General features: G+C 31.4%; 1 protein-coding gene across 1 annotated transcript in view; it reads left to right on the forward strand.

The window, feature by feature from the left end:
* LOC130895041 (alpha-N-acetylgalactosaminidase) overlaps positions 1 to 22798 on the forward strand; it is a 49520-nt gene that overhangs the window by 16674 nt on the left and 10048 nt on the right. Inside the window, exons 3-5 of the mRNA XM_057802150.1 lie at positions 7570 to 7744; positions 13670 to 13859; positions 13923 to 14164. Of these exons, the coding sequence (XP_057658133.1) occupies positions 7570 to 7744; positions 13670 to 13859; positions 13923 to 14164 (607 nt within the window). The remainder of the gene's footprint in view (positions 1 to 7569; positions 7745 to 13669; positions 13860 to 13922; positions 14165 to 22798) is intronic.

Genomic DNA, 22798 nt, shown 5'->3' on the forward strand with positions numbered 1-22798 from the left:
GCATCGTGTTCTGAAAAGAGTTCACCCAAAAATGCTATAAATTAGCGGTTCACTACCAAAACATCCTTGAATCGAATGAAAAAGTTTTAAATTACAATCTTGCATATTCATAGCGGTTATTCTATTCTTCACCCTTTGGTGATGAAGCACACTATCCGTGCCCACTCACAACTAATTTTTACTACCGCAAACCATATTGCGCAAAAGTAATTTGCACAATTTTTTCATTGCACAATTACCACGGTACAAAATAAAAAAGTATTCATCATTTCAATTGTCTTGGAATTGATGACATTGTTGAGATCGGTATAGAAACACCTCTAGCATTAAAAAGCTTTATTCCTAGGATTCTGGCTACTACCGGGATTTCTAACTAATTTCCAGGTAACGATAATGAGTGGCGGTTATTTCTCTGAGTCTTCCAGTTTTTTCTTTCAGAAACAGTTGCATTTTTCTGGATCCGATTAAGCATCCTCGAAATGACAGTTTGGGACACATTTAGTCGATTTGCAACATCCATTTAGGGTAATCCAATAGTCCGAAAAAACTATTTGTTGTAGTTAATTTTCTCCCTATCATTATTAATTAATTAAAATCAATCAACTTTTGTACAGCCTTTACATATTTTTATAATAAATAAAGATAAGCAATTCTGAATTTAGAGATAGATCACAGATCTAAAATATCCAAAAAAAGCAACACTAAAATAAAACTCATTTAATTTTTTCTCTATTTCAATACATAATTTCAAATGGATCAGCGATTTGTTAAATGGCAGAGTTCAAATTTCTTGCACAAATCAAGAATTCTTTCTTTCGATCAGTTTAAATAACAGTTAGTTATGTAACTTAGAATAATGTAGTTCAAACAAAGAATCATTGAAATAATGAATTCGATTAGCCGTTTGATGAAAAAGCTCTTTTATATAAAATCACTTTAGAGAAAATTGTTATCAAGATTTTCAACGATTTTCGAAAATATCAACAATTGACTAATGACAATTAAATAAGTGTTATTTATTACTAAAAGTATACATAAAAAATTAAAACTTGTTCAAAAATATAATAATAATTTAAAACCTCAAATATCTCGGAAACGACTAAAAGCTGGAATAAGATTAGTAAATACAATTTGATTTGATTTTTTTATAGACCTTGACAAGATAGAGAAACATTCTTTTTTCTTACAGCTTGTATCACGGGTCAAAATAAAATTAAGACCACATCTGCATCTCTAAAAATTTACAGAAAACATTTAAAATCTAGATGGGGGCTTAGGTATAGGAATGTGTACATGAATTGGCCTTATTTTTCGCCCCTTAATGCGTTAAAATATAAAAAACTAGGTGGTTGTATTTGAAAAAATAAAGAAATTTGATATTTAAGAAGTTAAACTTTGAAAACTTTTTATACACACCCTGTATAAAATGAAAAATTTTTCAACATAGATTCACATATGTCCGATTTTGCTAAAAGCAACCGAGTAGAAACCATTTTCATATCTTTAAGGATATCCTTGTAAAAAAATAATTTATAAGGGTCTGTAACGGTCAAATTTTTACAAAAAAAATAACTCAAAAAGTATGCATTTTAAAAAAAAATTTCAGATAAAAGTTTACTAAAATTTTACGTAGATTTCAAAAATGTATTAATATACAGGATGTACTATTTAAAATACTTCGGTCATCTTTGAAAATATTTTAGTTAAAAAGATAGTATCCGAAAACCCAAACGTAGAAATTTTTATGATTTTACTATAAGAATTTTGCCATATACACATAGTTTTAACTCGACGTGGGACACCCTGTATATTTGGTACTCATATGCTTTTATCATTATTTGTGTCTATTGTCAACGTAGCCTGTGTGGAGTCGCATCAAAAAAGGAGTACACCTTCATGTACATATAAGAATTAGTAAAATTATATCACTTTTACTTATTTCACATTTCTATTTCTATAGACAATATAAACAAGCACATACGGTATGTAAAAGTGAACACGCAAAGATATACAAGTAGGTACATATTGCTCAACAAATAAGGAAAGCGCAAGGCTGAGTACAACGATTGTATTCTCTGGATTACTTTCATCTAATGAAACGGATTGTTTGAAATTGTTAGTTTCACGCCTTCGGGTATATCTACATATAAAGACGTATAGGTGTTATTTAAAGAATCATTTAAGCGAAACACCGTTATGCAGATCTATTTACAACCAACAAATAATTATTCTATCAAATATCATTTCTTTGGCTCCTACGTGGATAATGTAATGTAATTAATCAAGTATACGAGGTGTAATAAAAAAATACGGTAAATCTTGAATCCATCATTGAAAGTATTTGCAAAAGACCGCTTCCTACTCTGCCGTGGACTTTTTAATGTTTATTTGTATTGTTTTCCTTCGATCTCTGATCGGAATATGCCCTCTAGTCCAGTCATTTTAGGTAGATTTAGGCAAGAATTTCGGAAAATCGAGATACCCAGCTATAAAATCGTTTAAACTTGTTCATTTGACCTCTATCTCAGAAACGATTCACCGTATGAAAAAATTGTTTAAATAAAATTCGTAGAAAATTTAATGCTCTACAATATTGATAGTAAATACAAATAGCGTAAAATCCATAGGAAACGAGTTATTTGCGAAAAATGTTCAAAAAATCGATTTTTTTTACTTTTGACCCCCGATTTTTAAAGTTGCTCACATCGAATTATATGTGAGTTTTGAAACGAATTTTAGGGTGTCAAATGAACAAGTTTAAATGATTTTATAGCTGAGTATCTCGATTTTCCTAAGTGAACTACCTTAAATGACTGGACTACCCACTTTACCATGACGATTTTTAATCCTTTGAGATAAGGATGCGTCAGCTCGGGACGGGGATATTTCTGGTAAACGAAAAGGTAATCCGAGTACATAATACAATTCGTGACGGATTAATTAAGAGTATTATCTAGAAGTTAGTACCTAATCTCTTTTGTAAAAATGGAAAATCTAAAAATGAGAACCTAAAATTTCTAAATCGTTCAAATTGCATTTTAATATTAGGTTAGTACTAATGTATACATAACAGAGAAATGAATTTTCAAAATTAGCGAGAAACATAATTTGTGAAATTCCATAATAATGCACACTTTCAATTGGTTAAAACTGCATCCCCAATACTGCCACCACCCTTTGTTAAATTAAAATAATAAATTCGTTGCGCCGTTCTCCATTCTTCAAACAGATAACGTGGTGTGGGTGTTTGTGACAAGTTAAAAATGTCATTAGAAGTAGATTTTACGCTAAGTCAGCATAATTAATGATTTTAAATTTAGAAAACAGAGATTAAAAAAGTGGCAACATTCTTTGGTGCTTTCTAGAAAAAGGATATAAAACAAAGGGCCATAACGATGGAGACAAGTTAGATTAGATTAATTTCATAATTAAAATCCCGAGTTCCATAACCTTCTTTTACGAGTTGTCTAATCTTCATGACAATCACGATCACAAGTTGGCACATTGTAACAGAAGTTAAAATTTTATGGCACGTATTGAAAGCACGAGTTGGGGCACGCTTGAATTTTTGTCTAGTGGGCATAGCCATTAACTAAACTTAATTTCCAGTAAAATTTTTATGGTTTTTATCTATCAGCCTAAAATTGTATATAGTTAGATTATAATTTATCTAACGGGATTGTGAATTATCGAAACATTGTGAATCATAACACAATATTCAATTACAATTTAAAGCATTTGTGGGTAGATTATTATCTATTGCAGTAAAACCTTCAATTTGTTAAGTTAAGTCATTAAGGAATCATTGATTACCGACGAATAATAGATAAATACTTGATGTTATAATTCTACATTGCATTTATTTTATTTAACATCTATGTTTCGTTCGTTTCTCTCCACAGATACAGAACGATGTACTGTAAGGACGGTCATGGACACTGCGATAGCCTAGATACATCTATTTTGCTATAAAAATTTGATTACTTAATTCACTCCTCAGTCCTTATAAGTACGACTCGATTACACAGTTTTCGGAATACTTTTTCTTTCGAACACAGACCTGGATATCACGCAGTCAGCAGTTTCCCTACAGGTCATATCTCGTTCTGTTGGCTGTTAAGTTTATAAGGTGTGTCTACGTTCTTTTTTTTTTTTCGTCATTTGGTTAGTAATATCCATCATCCGACAAAAACTTGGAACTGATGAATTGTATGTTTTCTAAGGTTTTGTTTTGCATTAGTTCGGTTGTATAATAAATAATAGTTTCAAAAAATTGAAACACGCGCTTTCAGGAATAATCAAACTAAAAATTAAAAAATAATTCTTGACTGTCCGAATACTTTTTTTTCGACTTTTCTTCTATCCTCATTTTCTTAATAAGCTCAAAATGGCTCTGTGAGATAAGATGGACGGAAGTCTTTCTCGATGGTTCTCTTATGTAGGTGACTGATATATAAATACAGTACATGTTTTCAAGATAACTTCTACCGCGTAACCAATGGATTTGGGCTCGATCCCTATTTCGGATCCGTCTAAATAATTTTACTAAAATTACTCAATGAGTAGACCTTCCCTTTCCTTTATTCTTCATTTCTTCATTCACATAATATATAATACAAAATATCAAAATCGAAATTCAGGAGTCGAGGTCACTCATAATTTTTTAATAGTTTCATTCCAAAACGCAGAATTGGTTATCAATATTATCGAAAAGAATACACAAAGACCTAGTTCTTAAATGAGAGCCTCAATCAGAAAGGATAATGACAGTAGAATAGTATTGTGGAATATGGGTCAAATGATGATGATAATGTTACGAACAAGTACGCAAAATAGTTCTCTAAGTCGGCCCTGTCCAGCAACTATAGAATTTTAAAAATTCGGCGAATTCGCGCAGCGCTTTTCGGGCGGCGTCTGTCACATTTTTGATGTTTATTTGTATATAATTTTTTTAGTAGCAGGCGGTTTATTCGCAGTATTTTTTCTAAATAATTTCTAGGAAAGTCTATTTATTTGTTTGTTTTTTTTTTCTCTTTGCTCTTTTAGAATTTTATTTAGGTATATAAATGATTTGTGTAAACGCAGTTAGTTAGTTTTAAATAAATAGTCGTAGTGGAAAGAGCGAATTAGTAAAAGTAATCGCAGAAATTATTTAAGTGATATTTTTTATAAGTGAATTATTATAAGTCTATAGTAGATTGTGTAAAAATAAATTAAGAACGTAAGAGACAGTGTTTATTGATTCACCCCACGAATAGAAAGGGTGTGAATAAATAGGAAAAACGTTACAAAACTAAAAATAATAAGGATAAATTTTGGTTAGGTTTTGGTAAGTGACACGACAGAAACAGTAGAAAATGCTTATGGAAAAATATATCTAGTTGGGGATTTCAAAGGAGAAGTAGAAAATTAAGATGAAATATATAAGGAAATAATTGGTAAATGAGGAAACAAGAAACTATAATGGGAAATGTCGGTTTAACTTTCGCCTTTTACATAATCTGATAATAACAAACACATGGTTCCAACAAAAAAATATACACAACTACACAAGAGAAGTGATGAGGAGATGTAAAGATGCTTACTTAGTTAGCCCACTAGCTTTATCTTTCACACTCTCATTTAAAAGATACCAAAAGAAATTTATGATTCTGATCAGTATAAACAGATCTTTTGATCGAATTATTGCATTGATCGCTTAAAGTAGGGCAAAATCGAGGCCAAAAACAAACATAGGTACACCTCGATCCATTTCAAGATCCAAGATCTATTGTTTGGGTGTCGTTTGGAGTAACACGCCATAAAAGGGATTATGTATATTCTAAATATCAATATTTCGATTATTTACGTTTTTATGGCTTGATAGGATTTGAAAAAGTTGTAATCAGTAAAAAATCTGTTCCTCTAGCCAGGAGGTACAAAGTTATTGTGGCTAATGTGAGCTTTCGGATTCAAAATAGATTATCTATTATCTATTTTAAGTGTGTATTTTCAGATATAAATGATTTGAGGTATTTAAATACATTAAAATTGTGTTACGAGATTGTAGATTCACTCACAACGAAACAATCAAGACAAGTGAAAAAAAAGTGAAATAAAAAAGAAATATGTCGTACCTACGTTGATTTAGTGGTGATGTTTTTTTAAATAGGTATTAACCGTTTATTGAAATGAGAATACGAATTCACATTATAAATTGATAGACACAATTATTAAGAACGGTTTCTGGTGCCCAAAGGCGAGTTTGTTTTACATCACGATTTAAAAGTAGCTTTCGGCACATAATTGTAAATTATAAGTTAATTGAGGAAACTAGAACTTACGCTGCGTCATTTTTTGACCTTAATAATTATCAATTATCACTTGGTACATGATTGTACTTTATTCATTATTAATAAGAAATATGTAATAATCATTGTAAATGAATGAAAAAAGTATATGATGTGACCTTGAATGTTAATAATATAATGTTATTTCAAAAAAATTCAAAGAGGATCTTGTTCCAACATAATAATCTATTTAAAATTAGGCAACGCTTCACGAATGTAACCCAGACGGAGAAACATTTTCTGTTGTGCGGCGATTGTTGAAATTTCAGTTAATTAAAAAAAAAGTAGTTTTATTACAAAGAATATGATCAATAACACTGGTTAACAAAATTTCAACTTCTTTTTCCACATGAAAATTTAAATTTTGAATGTACTAGGACCACCAGAAAATATGCTAATGAAAAAAAATTCATATTTTCGTAAAAAGTACAAGCACTAGCTACATTTAGAGATATTAATGCTTAATACAGAATAAATGCTTATGATTTTCGTGAATACTTTGCTTCTTGAAGTTTTTTTAAGTCTCCAACAATAATCTTGACTCCATTTCCATTGATAAAGCTTCTCCATTGAAGAAATGTCCTGATGAAACTTCTCGCTTTGTTTGTCATTCCCAATACTCAATTAAATCCAAATAAAAGTCCAGTATATGTATTTTTGGGGAAATAGTATACCCTGAAACTTTATATTACATTATAAGTTCATCCTTCCCTTAAAATTTTCCGATTTGTGTTTCCTAGAAAAACTCTACAAAACATTTCCAGGCGAGTGTTTTCTGATCATTCAGTTTTTCTTAAATGCTTTTATCCTTCATCAGTTTGAGGACCTACAAATATTCTTGCTATTATTGCCTCTCTGAATTTGAGAAATTTCTCTTTCAGATTTACAAAACCACTGCCATCTTCAGGTATAGCTTTTACAGGTCAAGCACCTGTACATGTACAACAGTTTTAAAAGAATGCTAACAAGACTCATTTCTATGTATAGTGATTTTTTTGTCTCTACTGTCCCTTTCGCAAACGGAACAGCAAAATTTCGTGTAACCAAGCTCCAAGCAAAAGTACAATGACGGCTGCATCTCTGAAGCACTGAAATTTCAAAAATTGTTCACCGTTATGATAAGCGCCTCGGTTTATTTGGTGGTTTTAAAATTACAAGACTTTCTTTTCTTTTTAATAGCCCTCGTAAATATGAAAATATTCAATAATCCATGCGTACTAAATTCCACCTCATGTTTCAGTGAGAATCTATTCAGGACAATGGCTGACATCCTAGTCAGCGAAGGATATGCCAACGTAGGATACGAATACATTAATGTCGATGACTGTTGGTTGGAAAAAGACAGAAATATTTACGGAGAACTTGTTCCGGATAGGTTGAGGTTTCCTAGAGGAATGAAATCATTAGCTGACTATGTAAGTTTTTTATGGAAACTTTAGATTTTTTTAGAAATTTCGTAAAAATAGTGTTTATCAATTCATTTCTCTAAATTGTGTCTATCAAAACTTGATGGTGCAAAATTAATCGATTATTGATTAGAAAAGATTGATCTTTTAATTGGTTCCAATAGACATAAGACAAATCGATTACTAGAAAAAAAAGGTCAAAGAGATCGATGTTTTTTCGATTAATTTGAAATAAAAATATAAATTCCTCTAAAAAATGAAAAAAGCTAATTAGCAAGCTTTTCAGAAACAGCAGTCTGTAAAATCTATGCCCATTAAGTGCTATGTAATATTTTTTATATTTATTCAAAGAAATTGTTGGAAACTGAGTAGGAAGCGGCATTGCGTGAAAAATATCGATTCACATTTTCGATTCTGACCTAAATACCGATTTGAGAAAACCGATTTTTCGATTAATCACAAGTTACCGTTACTATTTAGAAGTACTGCGGTCCATGAGATCTAACATAGAAAGAAAGGTCATAAATAGAAAAATCTGTATATATTCTGTCTTTATAAAATATGACGCATCTTTAGAGTCAAAATGTTCGTACATCGCCCAAATTAATCGTTGAATCTCTTACCCCTTAACTCGGTCTTCAGCTTTGCGAACAACAAATAATCGGAAAAAGCCAAATCAGTGCTATATGGTGGCTGTTCAATCCCTAAGAAACCGCATTCGAGTACGGTAGCTTTGGAAAGCCAAGTAGTGTGGACTGGAGCAACTACCTTGTCAGTATATGCCGCGTTCATGGTTGTATATGGTTTCTTAAAGTCAATCAAAATTCAAACATCACTTTCGATGCTTTTCGTGACCTTTAATTTCTCGGCGCGGACTCAACTTTCCGATGCCATTCCCGGAACCAATTTTGGATATCGGATCATAGTAATTATGCGCTATGTTTAGTATTCCAGGCAACCACTTCGCTTCAATTTTTGTCATATTTAAATACCGAGTATGTTGCAATTTATTTTGATTTTAGGCGCCGGTCACTTAGTGTATGGACACAACGGAGCTCCAACCATCGCTCCGACCATAGCTCTGCTCACAGAAAAAACTTAAACTCAAAATTACTCCGCGAATGGTCGTCATACTGAATTACGTGCTAGGATAAAAGTCGAGACTTAGTACTTTTTCAACCCTCGATCTTATGAATAAAGAGAGGCACCCGCTTAAAATATAATCAAATGTTTCCATTTTCATTTTCATATAATCCAAGAAACGATCTAAATCTTTTTTTAAATCTTTATATAAATGATGAAATTCGTAATACAACTTAGGTACGTTTCTTGTTTAAGGGGTGTAATTTACTGTACATTTGAATTCAGAATAATATCTTCCTCGTCGGAAGAGATGTCGAAAAATCCATGTTTATAGGACGTTCGTTCTCACGTGACTGGTACAAACTACGATGGATCTTCCACTAATACAATATTTTCTAGAGTAGTCATCGTCACAGGACATGCCGCACGTGGATCATTTTCTAATTATTCTCATCCCCATCCTCCAGTCTTTTTATTTATATTGGTGTTAATATTTCTTTAGTCAAAAATTTCATAATAGCGCGAAACTCAATTTGAGATCTACTATAATAAAATGAATCTAAAAGGCAAGTTGAAACTTTGTGTAAAGCTTGTTGAGACTCGTCCTGACGCGTGAATTTTTGCGAAGCCAAGAGCTAATGCACTAAGTAAGATTTGAAATATTTTATAACCTTGAACCTAACCTAAAAAGTTATTCAATTTTTACAACACGCAAATAATAAAAAGTACTCTGTGAATACCTAGCCGAATCAAAAATAAAATAAAACTGATACTATTGAGACATACTCAAACGTGAACCACAATGACAGTCTCAAGGTAAATGGCTTACACAAGTTTTATGGACGCGAAGGTAGAGAAAGCAATAATTATGAAAAATATTCAATAACCTGATCGTTACTTAACATGTTACTAAGAAGTTATTACGATTTAACAGGTGATTCACCTATCTATTATTAGTCATAATAAAAAATAAATTGTATTACAAATCCGTGACTAGTACAAAATTGATCTAATTGCATCTCTGTTCCCTTTTTAATCCGTTAAAAGTTTTAATTCAATTCTGAGAACTCATCTGCAACTAAATAAGATGACGAGTCTTGTAACTGTTCGGATAATTTGGCATCTACAATATCGAACAGCTGTAGAACGTATTATTGAGATGGAACCGTTACTTCATGCATTATAACGGTTACAATTCAATGTACGTTGACGGTCATTGCTTCTTGTTATATTCAAAAGATTTTAATAAAAAATAACTAACACCAATAACATTTATGAAGGAAGTAATAAGTTTATAAATACCACTTTCCCTTCTTAAACGTGTTATATTAATTATAATTATGAAGAAATTGCTATTGATTATAATTGATACACATACTATTAAAATAATGTTTAACTGAAATTAAAAATATTTTTTTTCTAATTAATCAAGTTATAAGGAAAACTGACAAGTTGTAAAAAAAATGAGTGTATGTATAGAAAAATACTACACATTATATTTTAATGAAACTTAACATACTTAAATTTTCTACAATTTAATTGACATAAATATTGATGTTTTATGTAAGTTGTATTTATAGGGATATTGAAAAAACAAAATCCTATAAAAGAAATTCTACAGCATGGACAACCAACTAAACTCACCTAACTTATGAAATTTTACATAACGACTTAACCTACAGAGTTTAAGTCATTCATAATCGAACCAATAAATTTTCAACTTAATTCATAACTTAGCCTATAAAAATTTAATGTCATTCATAAACTAATCAATTAATATTCAACATCATTCACAACAACCTAAACTTATATAATCTATGAAAATTCATCGTCATTCATAATCTAACTAATAAAAATTAATTTTTGAGTAACCAGAATCAATACTCTTAGTATTTTTATCAAGCATAAATTCGAATATTGAATTTGATTATTCTAATGTTTTTTAAAAGATATTAGCTTTTACCCGCGGCTTCGCTTGCATCGGATCCATTAATTAAGTATCAGAAATCATTATAATAGAAAAGAACGAACTCTGTAGCTATATTAGAACCTGAGATATAGATCTTTGAATGTAGAAAAATTGCCAAAAACCTACAAAAATACATAACTCCACATTGAATGTCCGCACCTAGCTCCTCTCCAACTCAACCGATTTGATTGTTCAAAAACTCAAAAGAAAGAAGGTGTTTTAGCGAGTGTTCTTAAACCAAAACGAACTCTGTAGCTATATTAAAACCTGAGATATAGATCTTTGAATGTAGAAAAATTGCAAAAAACCTACAAAAATCCTTAACTCCACATTGAATGTCCGCGCCTAGCTCCTCTCCAACTCAACAGATTTAATTGTTCAAAAACTCAAAATAAAGAAGGTGTTTCAGCGAGTGTTCTTAAACCAAAACGAACTCTGTAGCTATATTAAAACCTGAGATATAGATCTTTGAATGTAGAAAAATTGCCAAAAACCTACAAAAATACATAACTCCACATTGAATGTCCGCACCTAGCTCCTCTCCAACTCAACCGATTTGATTGTTCAAAAACTCAAAAGAAAGAAGGTGTTTTAGCGAGTGTTCTTAAACCAAAACGAACTCTGTAGCTATATTAAAACCTGAGATATAGATCTTTGAATGTAGAAAAATTGCAAAAAACCTACAAAAATCCTTAACTCCACATTGAATGTCCGCGCCTAGCTCCTCTCCAACTCAACAGATTTAATTGTTCAAAAACTCAAAATAAAGAAGGTGTTTCAGCGAGTGTTCTTAAACCAAAACGAACTCTGTAGCTATATTAAAACCTGAGATATAGATCTTTGAATGTAGAAAAATTGCCAAAAACCTACAAAAATACATAACTCCACATTGAATGTCCGCGCCTAGCTCCTCTCCAACTCAACCGATTTGATTGTTCAAAAACTCAAAAGAAAGAAGGTGTTTTAGCGAGTGTTCTTAAACTAAAACGAAGTCTCTATCTTGAATAGAACCTGAGATATTGAGGATAGAACGTGTATATGTGAAAAAGTAATGTACAGAGGGAAATCACATTTGAGTATAACTTGAGAATGGTGAAAATTAGATGAAATCCGATGGTTGATGGCTGATCTGTGCATCAAAATTTATCATACCGCAATTCTTGACTAATTGATGTGATCTGACTCTCTTGGTCTTTCTCTTCTTTAGATAAGTCATTATCATTATGTCTAGCTATCTGCTAGTTTTTTAGTCCGGTTTAAATATTTGTATGTAAATCAAAATACCCTTTTTCTTTTCAAAAACCTCAAATAAACCATTATTTCAAGGTAAATCAGGACTGTTTGGTGGCCATCTAATGTTTCAAACCTTCAAACTTTGGTCCAACTATTCTTCTTTGAGAAATTTCGTATCACATGTTTATTGATAGATTTCTCCATAAATATTTTGTTTATTAAAAATTTCCGAAAATAGAAAATGAAACTCATCCATTCAAAAAATTTTATCAAAATAATTATTGCTAGTATACAAATTTGCAATTTAAAAAATTCTAAATGGACGCAACTTTCCCAACATGCAAGATACAAAAGCATGTTTAAAAATTAAGGCATGTTCTGATTAAATATTTTTTTAATCAAACCATTCATTATGTTCGTATTTAGGCCAACTAATTGAAAAAAATGGTTCTTTTGACACAGCTGTCTGAAGCACAAACATGCTTCGGTTTAATCTCCTTCGACAGCGTTGCCAGACTTATAAGTCTTTCCGGACTTATGCCGATTTTTCGAGAGCATTGCCTGACTTATGTCGGCCTCTGTATTATGTCCAGAAAATTAATACTTACATCAGTTTGTAACATAATATTAAGTAATCTAATTCCTTGTTCATTTTTACCGAGACATGTTCAATACATCGCTGATTTTTTATAAAAAAATTCATTATTAATTGGTATGTATTCATATATGGTAGACCAAGGTCATAAACAATGTATTTTTTTATATAATTTGGTCGGAAGTAATTAATACTTGATTAAGTAACTGCTCATCAACTGTCATGATTTTCAGTTCTATTGTGTGCTAGTCTTCAATTCAACAAAACCCATTGTCTGTTTTACGAATCAAATGATTGGTTATAGACATGTGTGTTCAAGCAAATGAACTACTCACTATTTATCTTTAATGTACTATTTCGAAAAAATATTTGAAATTTATAGAACCGTTGATGATTTTTATTCTGAACATAACTAGAGTAAACTTGGTAGTCGAAGGATTGAAATATTATTCAGAACATATTCATTTGACTGACTCAATTTGTATTACCAAATTCAAACAAATCTTCTGAAATTTTATTAAAGCGGCTGAGAAGAATTTTTTTTTAAATTTACGGTGAATGACCGATTTTTGCAGATTTACGCGGCCTTTCCAATTCTTGAAAGTAAAATAAAACAAAATTTATTGATTCTTGAATTGAATAAAATATAATACGACCATGTAATCTTTAATAAAAGGGATTTTGGCATTTCTAAACCTTTTTCTAATGTTCTTTTAGCTTATTATGTAATAATATTTGAAATAACCGAACTTGTGTATCTATTCTATGCATTTGCACGTCAAAAGTTGTTAAATTTATTAATCTACATATTATTAAGACTGCCCCTGTATAATTATGCGTTCAATCCTATAGAAATAGCTTGGAGCACATTAAAAGGAAACATCTGTAATTAATGATCCTCCAAGTACGAATAAAACTACTATTCAGCCATACACTTTTTTCTATATTCCTTTCGTCTTCTGTTCGCAACTAAAACGCGCTCCCTCATCTGGATTTTTGTTCTCTTATATTATAAATATTAGGAATAACAATGTTTTCTTCTTTTCTATTCCAGGTCCACTCCAAAGGTTTAAAATTTGGTATATATGAAGATTATGGGAACTACACCTGCGCTGGTTATCCAGGTGTGCTAGGTAACCTTCAAAGAGATGCCGAAACCTTTGCGTCATGGGACGTGGATTACGTAAAATTAGATGGTTGTTACGCACATCCGAGAGATATGGATAGAGGATATCCCGAATTTGGTAATTAATTTTGAATATTTCGCATCTTAACAATAATTTATTGGTGTGTAATTTAATTCGCAGGATATCATTTAAACAGAACTGGTCGGCCGATAATTTACTCGTGTAGTTGGCCGGTGTATCAAATTTATTCGGGAATGCAGCCAAACTTCAGCGCCATTATCGAACATTGCAACATGTGGAGAAATTTCGATGACATTCAAGATTCGTGGGCCAGCGTGGAAAGTATAATCGATTATTATGGAAATAATCAAGACGTACTTATTGCTAACGCAGGACCTGGTCACTGGAACGATCCCGATATGGTGAGTCATTGATTTATGAACTTTATTTATTTATTTATTTGCCAGAGTAACAGTACATTACATTACAAAGTGAGACAAGCATGGCAAGACTCTCTTAGCCAGGCTTGTTCACCTTAAAAACTTACTTAAAACTTTTTTGTTCAATTTAACAACATATAAAATTTTTTAATACAATAATACTTATTTTAATAAACGTAGATTTAATTCCTGTTTAGTTTTATAGACAATCAAAATACAGGATTTCTACTATTCACCTCTGAAATCATTTCGAAATTCAATATTTCGAAAATGAATTCTGCTGTTCTTTCCTGGCTAATGCCTCGAAAAATATTGAATTACAACTTGTGATGTCCATTGACCCTTTTAACAATTTTAACATCCCCTATGGCTCGCAATTGCAAAGACAGGTTGTTACTACTGACTAGTTTCGACGTTATTACGTCTTATCAGAGCAGTTTAACATTAACAACCCTCTTTCGGGCTTGAAACCCGAACAGAAGACATTATTATTTCCCAGACGAAGAATACATAAGTATTCGAAAGCTCGGAAAATATATTAAAGTTAGTCTACTTTGGTGTTTCATTGCCTCGTTCCCAATAAGAAACCGCTCATATATATTTGATTTTAGGAGTCTTCTGTTTTAAAATTAGTTTATTGTAATACTCTTTGAAAGATTGATAAGAAATTAACGTTTCGACTTTACTACTTCAGTCTTTATCAAAATAAGATATTGACACTGACAATTTGCGTATTTATATTAATCAATAAACACCAGAACAACCACCCTATCCCCTCCAGTTTTTTTTAATAATTTTTTAAAAGAAAGATGAATAATGACGTTTCGACTAATTTTAAGTCTTTATCAAGAAAAGGGAGGTTGTTCGTTCATTGGTAAAAGTGATCCGATTCCGTGGTCTTCATCTGCCTACTCCACGCAACGAATCAGCCTTTTTTTGATTGATTCCGAGGCTTCAATCTGCCTATTCCTTGGAATTTCGCACCGAAGAAATGAAAAGCTGAAACAAAAATATGAAATGATTAAAATAGAAAATATGCTTATCATCAAGAGCACCGTTGACATTAACACACTCCCTGCTGGTCTTGAGCTAACAAGCTAAACCCCGCAAGATTTATTTTAAACCAATTTCATATGAGGCACCAGGAGACGATGTATAAACTAGCAACCCCGGGCACCATATACCTCACAGGTCATCGCCGTCTTGTTATCTTTTCCAAGTTATAAATTTTTCCTTTGTTTTTTTTTTTAACCATTCGAAACGAACTTTTCATTTTTTACTTTTTAGTGCACATACAAGTTAACTACCTGTCAGACAGTCAATATTGATATTATCTTTTTTTTGTAAAACGGGTTACAAAAACATTAAAACATAAAGACCCACACGTAGAGGTCAAATCAATAAAGTCGTGTTAATAATATTGAGTGATGACTACTATAAATAGCTTGGATTCTATTCGTGACAGGTTGAATAATGAATGAAATCATTATTCTTGTAATGTTTTTAGATCATGTTATAGGGCAATATTAACGAATCTTTTATTTCGCATTTACGTAATGATTATTCCGCACCTTTAAATTCTAGGTGTGCGGTGTATTTTGCCTTAGATAGAGATGTAAAAATTATTATTTGAATGTGGTTAAAACACTTTCAATATTTATATATAATAATATAAAAAATAATTTATTTCAAGGTTAACTATACCAAAATAAATTGTATAAATAAAAAAAATAAAATATAAATAAATAAATGAACATCTTCCATGGAAGACGATTATTAATCTACTGAAACATTTTTTCTAATTTTATCTTATTTTAATTTCGCTCTCCACAAAATTTACAACTAACTTTGTGAGAAATCGAAATTGATTTATGTCGATTTATAGGTGAAAATATTTAATTATTACGTAAGTTCTTTAGTTAGCTAACATCGTTTATTATATAATTATTGCATAGCCCAATTATGAGGCAGTTAATATTTGAAGTTACACTATTATATTCGTGTTGACTGCTCGTTAATGTACCATAATAAGAGTTTACAAATACCGGAAATCACTACTAGAAGGCACATTTGTACACATTTATTTCGATATTGTATTTGTGAAATACGTGGGATGAACAGAAAAAACTTCCAAGGTTGTTATCATACGAGGATGTATTGATATCTAGTTAGCTTAGACCAGTTCCATGCATAAACAAAATATTGCGTTACCATAGCAACGAACAATAACTTATTAGAAGTGTAAGTGTAAAGTAAACTAGAGTTACGCAATAAATTGAAAAAAAAGATGTCCACCGAAATTGTGAAAATGGAAAAATGGGAGTATCGAGCCATCATCACGTACCTGTATTTAAAAGTGTTAAGAAGTGAGCAGATTTACGAAGATATACTTAATACCCTTGGTGATCAATGTCCTTTGTATGCGACCGTGAAAAATTGGACTGCAAGCTTCAAAAGAGGTGAATTTTCCATTGAAGATTATGACCGATCGCTAAGGCCAGTTTCTGTGTCAGTCCCTGAAAATATCGATGCAGTTCATGACATGATTTTATCAGACCGTTGAATTGGGCTAAAACGAATATCTGAAGCACTGAATATTTCATATATTTCATACGAACGCATTCATCATATAATTCACGTCAATGTTGACCAAAAGCGTGCAAGGGTAGAAGCATCGCATTCGATCTGTGCCCGATTTGAAACATTGGACTTCTTAAACCGAACTGTTACCATGGATGAGACTTGGGTACATTTCTACGATCCAGAAACAAAGCAACAATCGATATAATGGCGACACTCTTCCAAGACCTAAGAACCTTCGTGCCTTGCTTCAGTTTTTTGGGATTGCCATGGAGTAATCATGATTGATTTTTTGGATAAGGGTAGAACAATAACTGGAGATTACTATTCGACATTACTGACCACTTTACGGAAAAAAAAGACTCTTGCAAAAAATTCATGATTAGGGTTTGAATTACTAGAACACCTCCCTTATTTACCAGATTTGGCTCCGTCCGACTATCATCTCTTTCCTCAACTGAAAAAAAGTTTAAAAGGTCGTAAATTTTCTTCCACGAGGAGGTAATAAAAGCCGTGGATGTCTGATTTGCAGAGCAAGAAGAAACATTTTATTTGAAAGGTCTAGAGACGTTGTATGTTCGCTGTAATAAATGTATCCAATTAAGAGGAGAATATGTTGAACAATGAAATATTTTGCCATTGAAATGTTGTTTGGTTCTATAGTAGGCTAAGAATTTTTCGATATATCCTATTCAATATATTAGTGATAAAAGTTCCCAGAAATTTTAGGACGTTTAAGATGGAAGTACAAAACTTGATCCGATTTGTATGTACAAAGATTGTGTGCTCATCTGACAGTAAAATAATGAGTAAAAAAACAATTTCAGAGGAAAATATAACCTTGTAGCTAGTGAACGAAAAAAACTACGAATGCGTGAAATCTTGATAGAAGTGCTTATTATTTCTGATGAATTGTGATATTGCATTCTGCGAACCCGCTGATTTGGGTTTCACGAGGAGGAAGCTACCAGAATTATACAGTCTCATATTTCTTCATTACTATCGTAATGACCAGCACTTCATCGATCACATCCTTACAGGAAACGAAACTTCACACAAGCAACTATGCAGTTGAAACAGCCAGGACGTCAAAGAAATTTAAGGTATGATACTATAAATAATTTCAAAATCATTTGTTACTAGATTGCTTACAAATAATCTACTAATCAAAATTAATAAAATGTTTCTAGGTGAGTAAATTTTATTGAAATCCTCTAATTGTTCATTCAATTTGTATATTTTGCAATACTATATTGGTAATATCCTGTCTTTTAATATTGTCTTTGAAACTTTCACACGACTGTCAAATTAGTACCCATTGTTTCAGGACACACTATCACTTACCAAATCCTTATTACAAATGAGAATTTTCTTATCCTTACATCAACATTTAGCACACGACTTTAATAATTTACCGATTTCTATCAGGATAATTTGCATATAATTAAAAATGCAAGTCACAATGGAATATTAGTGGACAATGTCAAGTGATATTGCAATATCTTCATGTCTTTAAAAATGAGAATGAAAGTGTATCAAACAGGAACTCGGTGGCTATTAACAAATTATAGCAATGAAAAGTGTGAATAGTCTTATGAATATTATTATTTGAAATGATCCAAATCCAAACCCAATATTTTTAAAGGTCGATTTGTATTGGACGAAACGTCATAGTTACGTCAAGGTCAGGTCAATACTATCTCTCATGCCCACTTGCATCGTAATCGATAATCCACTGTTTAAAATAACCGATTTGGGGAATTTTTTTTAAACATTAAATGAAATGGCACAAACACCTATCTTCTAATCATACATTTTAAAATTAAACAAGCAATTTTTTCGTGTTTTTCTGTCCTATTCCAAGAGTTTCTTGTGAAATTCACGTAGTGATATTAATTTCATCGCTAACATTCAAAACGAGAAAAAAACTCGGCATGGGAGACTTCACTTTCAAACATTTTACATCTACATGTCATAGCAGAAGTAGATCTCGCTACATCTTCTTCTTCTTCACCGGACTCTTCATATGACTTAGTCCTATATTTGCATCAGTGGTTGCCTAGCTGCAGCTAAGATGATGAAGGTTTTTCTTCCTTTGCAATATTTTCTAACCTGTCATCGGACATTCTGTCCACGTGGTCTCTCCATTCCCTTCGTCGATCTCTCGCCTGTCTCACTACATCCTGGATATCACATATCTCCCTTATTTCTTCATTTCTCTTGTCAAATAATGTCCCGTTATTGATCTCAGTGTTTGCATTTCAGTAGTTCTTAAAAGCCGCTTAGTTATGTTCTCTGCTCTGGTATCTATCAGGTACCCTGATATTAATGATGCCTTTGTTGTTTTAGCTTTCACTTTATTCTTTATATTTCTATTACTTGTTATGATCGATCCTAGATATTTGAATGACATCACTTGTTCTACACTCTGATCGTATATTGCGAGTTTACATCTTCTTGGTTCTTTGAATACTGTGAAAGATTTGGTTTTCTTCAGGGATATTTGCATGTTAAAAGCTTTTGCTATTTGTTCAAACCTATACATAAAAAAGAAAAACCAAAAACCCAAAAAAGGCAATTATGACTAGCTATCCTTTATTTATGTTACTTTATTCTATTTTTTTACTGCTTGAATCCAGAATTCTAATACATGTTTGCTCCAAAATGTTAATAATTGTTGACTTTTACTCCAGAACTTTATAAAAAAGTAAAATTACCCATAGTTGTAGAATGTTCCGCTCTATTATACACTCTCCTAGGAAATCCCACATATACGAGGGCCGTTTTCTTTTCAACTACCGATAGGCTATAAATAAAAGACAAGTTCATTTAAAACAATAATTTTATTACCAAAAAATTGGTACACTTACGGCTTCTTTTCGACATAATCATCGACGAGATTGAGACATTTTTCATATCTGTGGACAAACTTTTCAATATCCTATTCATAGAAAATTGCCGTCAATGAATTCAATAGAGTACAAAACAGACCTTGGAACTTCTGAAAATTCCGTAGACAATTCCATAGACAAAGCAGTAATGGTGAATCTACGGTTCAGCTCATCTGAAACGACAGATTTGCGTCCTTGGCCCCTTCATCATGCACATCATTACGGCCATCTTTAAATTTTCGACACCATTCATGCACAACACCATCATTGATAAAGTTTTCTCCATACATACAACCCATTCTCCGATGAATTTCTACAGCACACTTGATGGGAACTGTAACTGTAGCATAACGCTGACTGACGCCCGAATGTCAACAATGGCGGAATGTGTAGTGCCAGAGCTTCGCAGTCGCCTATAGATTACACTTACTGAACTGTCTTACACTGGCTGAATTAACTTTAGACCCAGTGCAAGCAGTACAGTGAACTGGGTGAACTAGTTCACTTCCTGACCAGGTTCTGCCAGTGCAGCTACCAAGAACAAACCTATAGGCGCTGAATTGCAGCGCCACTTCTCAAGAATTTACACTTTTGAAAAGACAATTTCACTCAAATCGGACAGCTGTTTAAGAGTTCAGTCACCCACGCAGTAATAAAAGATATGTTTTAGTTCTCATCTTACCTTTATTCTTTATACATTGTTATATATTTTTTAAATTATAAACCAGCGAACGGTATATCAGTATTTTTATCTTTACCTATTGTTTTGGGTTTATATTTTCACCGGATATTACTGAAACTACTTAAGTGTCAAAAGGTAATAATAGGTTCCAAGAAACCGTTCTAGTTATACATTTACACGTGTGTTTAATATATAATACATAAATTTCAAACATGTTATTCAAACTTGATAATAATCGAACTGAAATATAGAAATTGCAAAATACGTGACCTAAAAAAATAAAATAATTATTATAATTCTCGTAGAATAGATTGTATTTGATCATTAAACTGCTACTTATAATGAAAATATTCAGATTAACTACGTTACTATTAAGTAAACTATTGGAAAATACTATTTTATCATTAATTCATAGGTAAAGAGTAAATCGTAAATTCAGAAAAATAGATTCTTCTTCTAGTAGGTCTAATAGAAAAATAAAAAACTTTCTATTTGAAGTCATTTGTCCTTGAATGTAATTTTGCTTTTTAACTTGTTTGGCAGCATTAATTTCTATTAAATATTTTATTCTATTAATTATTCTAATGAAATATGGATATTTCCAAATAATAATCCCATTATAAAACTTATGAAATGTTGTTGAAACTACTAATAGAGATTCAAATATCACATTACAGTACCTTTGAATTGATTTTTGTTAAATGTTTTATTACAATAAAGCAGGAGCACATATAAGTGTGCACACGTGTCCAGTGTTTTTAAAAACTCTAGATTATATTATGTGAAATTAATAGTTGGATAGTAAAATAACTTGTAGTATATAAATAGCAAATAAATAATAAATATTTGTGTTTTAGTAATTCATATAGATAAAAACAAATGTTTGAGTAAATATTTTTATCACTCTCAATTAATATATCAGTATACAAACACTTATTCTTTAATTATGTTTATTGCACATGTATGAATAGATGTATTTACCTAATTAAAATCAAGATACTATTTTTAAATTTGTTTTAGGTACAATTTTTAATTAACCTATATTTAGATTCACTTTTTTTGTTAAACGAATTGTGAATTAAATCATTCCAGACATTTTAAGTTGACGAAAAAAGATCCATCAATCATTTAACTGGTAATAGAACAAAGAAAGCACTGTTTATATAACAGAATACACTGGAAAAAAAGTACAGAATCTTGTAATTTTAAATTCAATGGAAGAAATGCTATTTTTTCTTCGATAATATAATAATATTTTTGTAAACAATTTTAGGTACTGCTTCTTATGTTGATTTGTTATATTTTTATTTTGCTAGTTGATATTATGGGATCTTCTTCCAATATCAATTGCAGATTATAAAAACCCTTGCCGACAATTTTGTTTGATCTACCATAGGCGTAGATACCTCATTTTATAAATTTATTATTTTTATGAATACTTTTAAAAATATGTATATCTTATGCAAGAGATTATACGTTAAAAGGCAATCGAATTATTATAAATTGGACGGCATTATACGATGTTATTTAGACAGATGTACTTAATTGTAGTCCTACTTGGAACTTGGAAAAAATCATTATTATACCTCGTTAACTTGCTACAACTGAATAATAAATTAAAAACGTAAAAAGACGAGTGAAATGTACTGTGAGGGAGTTTGGTTTAAACAGGGTACTAGACATGAACTAAGCCTACACCCCATTCGTTTTTTTCTGGAAAATGAAATTTCTAAGAAAAAACCATAATGGAAAATAAATTCTTTGCAAATAGAACAAAAGAAAAAAAAAACATTTCAATTCCAAAGTATCTTTATAAATAATAATGGTAGTCATAATCGTCTGAACTAGAGCGATAATTTGATTGAATTACAAAGGGTTGTAAACAGGGTGATAGCACATACTCATCTTCTTCTTTGATAACATGTTCAGCACAGTTTTTCCAAAGCTCTTGGCGGTCTATTGCTAAAATTTTCTTTACGAGTTCTACAATCTCTTCTCTCAGTTCTGGAAACTGATTTACATTTTCGTAATTCTAATTTTACGTTTGCCCATATTAACGCTATAGGGTTAAATATGCAATAGTGAGGAGGTAATCTCAGAAGAGTATGATCCTGTTCTTTTAAAACCAATTTTTCCGAAACAGTGACTAAATTTCTTCAACTTGAAAATGCTAACTCATATAACGGTCATTCATTACGAAGATTATCTGCTACACTTTTAGTTGAATCTGGAAGAGACTTGATGACCTCAAAGAAACATTGCGGTTGGAAGTCATCAATGGTCGCTGAAGGGTATATTGATGAAGCGGTAGCACACAGAAAAGAAATAGCTAATAAAGTATTTAGAACCTGTGGTAGTGCAGAAAAAATACCGGATTTGCGAAGTATATCAACGGGAGTTGTTAGGGTAGGAAGAAATATTTTTTCAACACAAGAAAATTCGACTGTTGTACCAAATAATTTA

This window comes from Diorhabda carinulata, chromosome 6 (assembly GCF_026250575.1).
Source record: "Diorhabda carinulata isolate Delta chromosome 6, icDioCari1.1, whole genome shotgun sequence".
NCBI lineage: Eukaryota > Metazoa > Arthropoda > Insecta > Coleoptera > Chrysomelidae > Diorhabda > Diorhabda carinulata.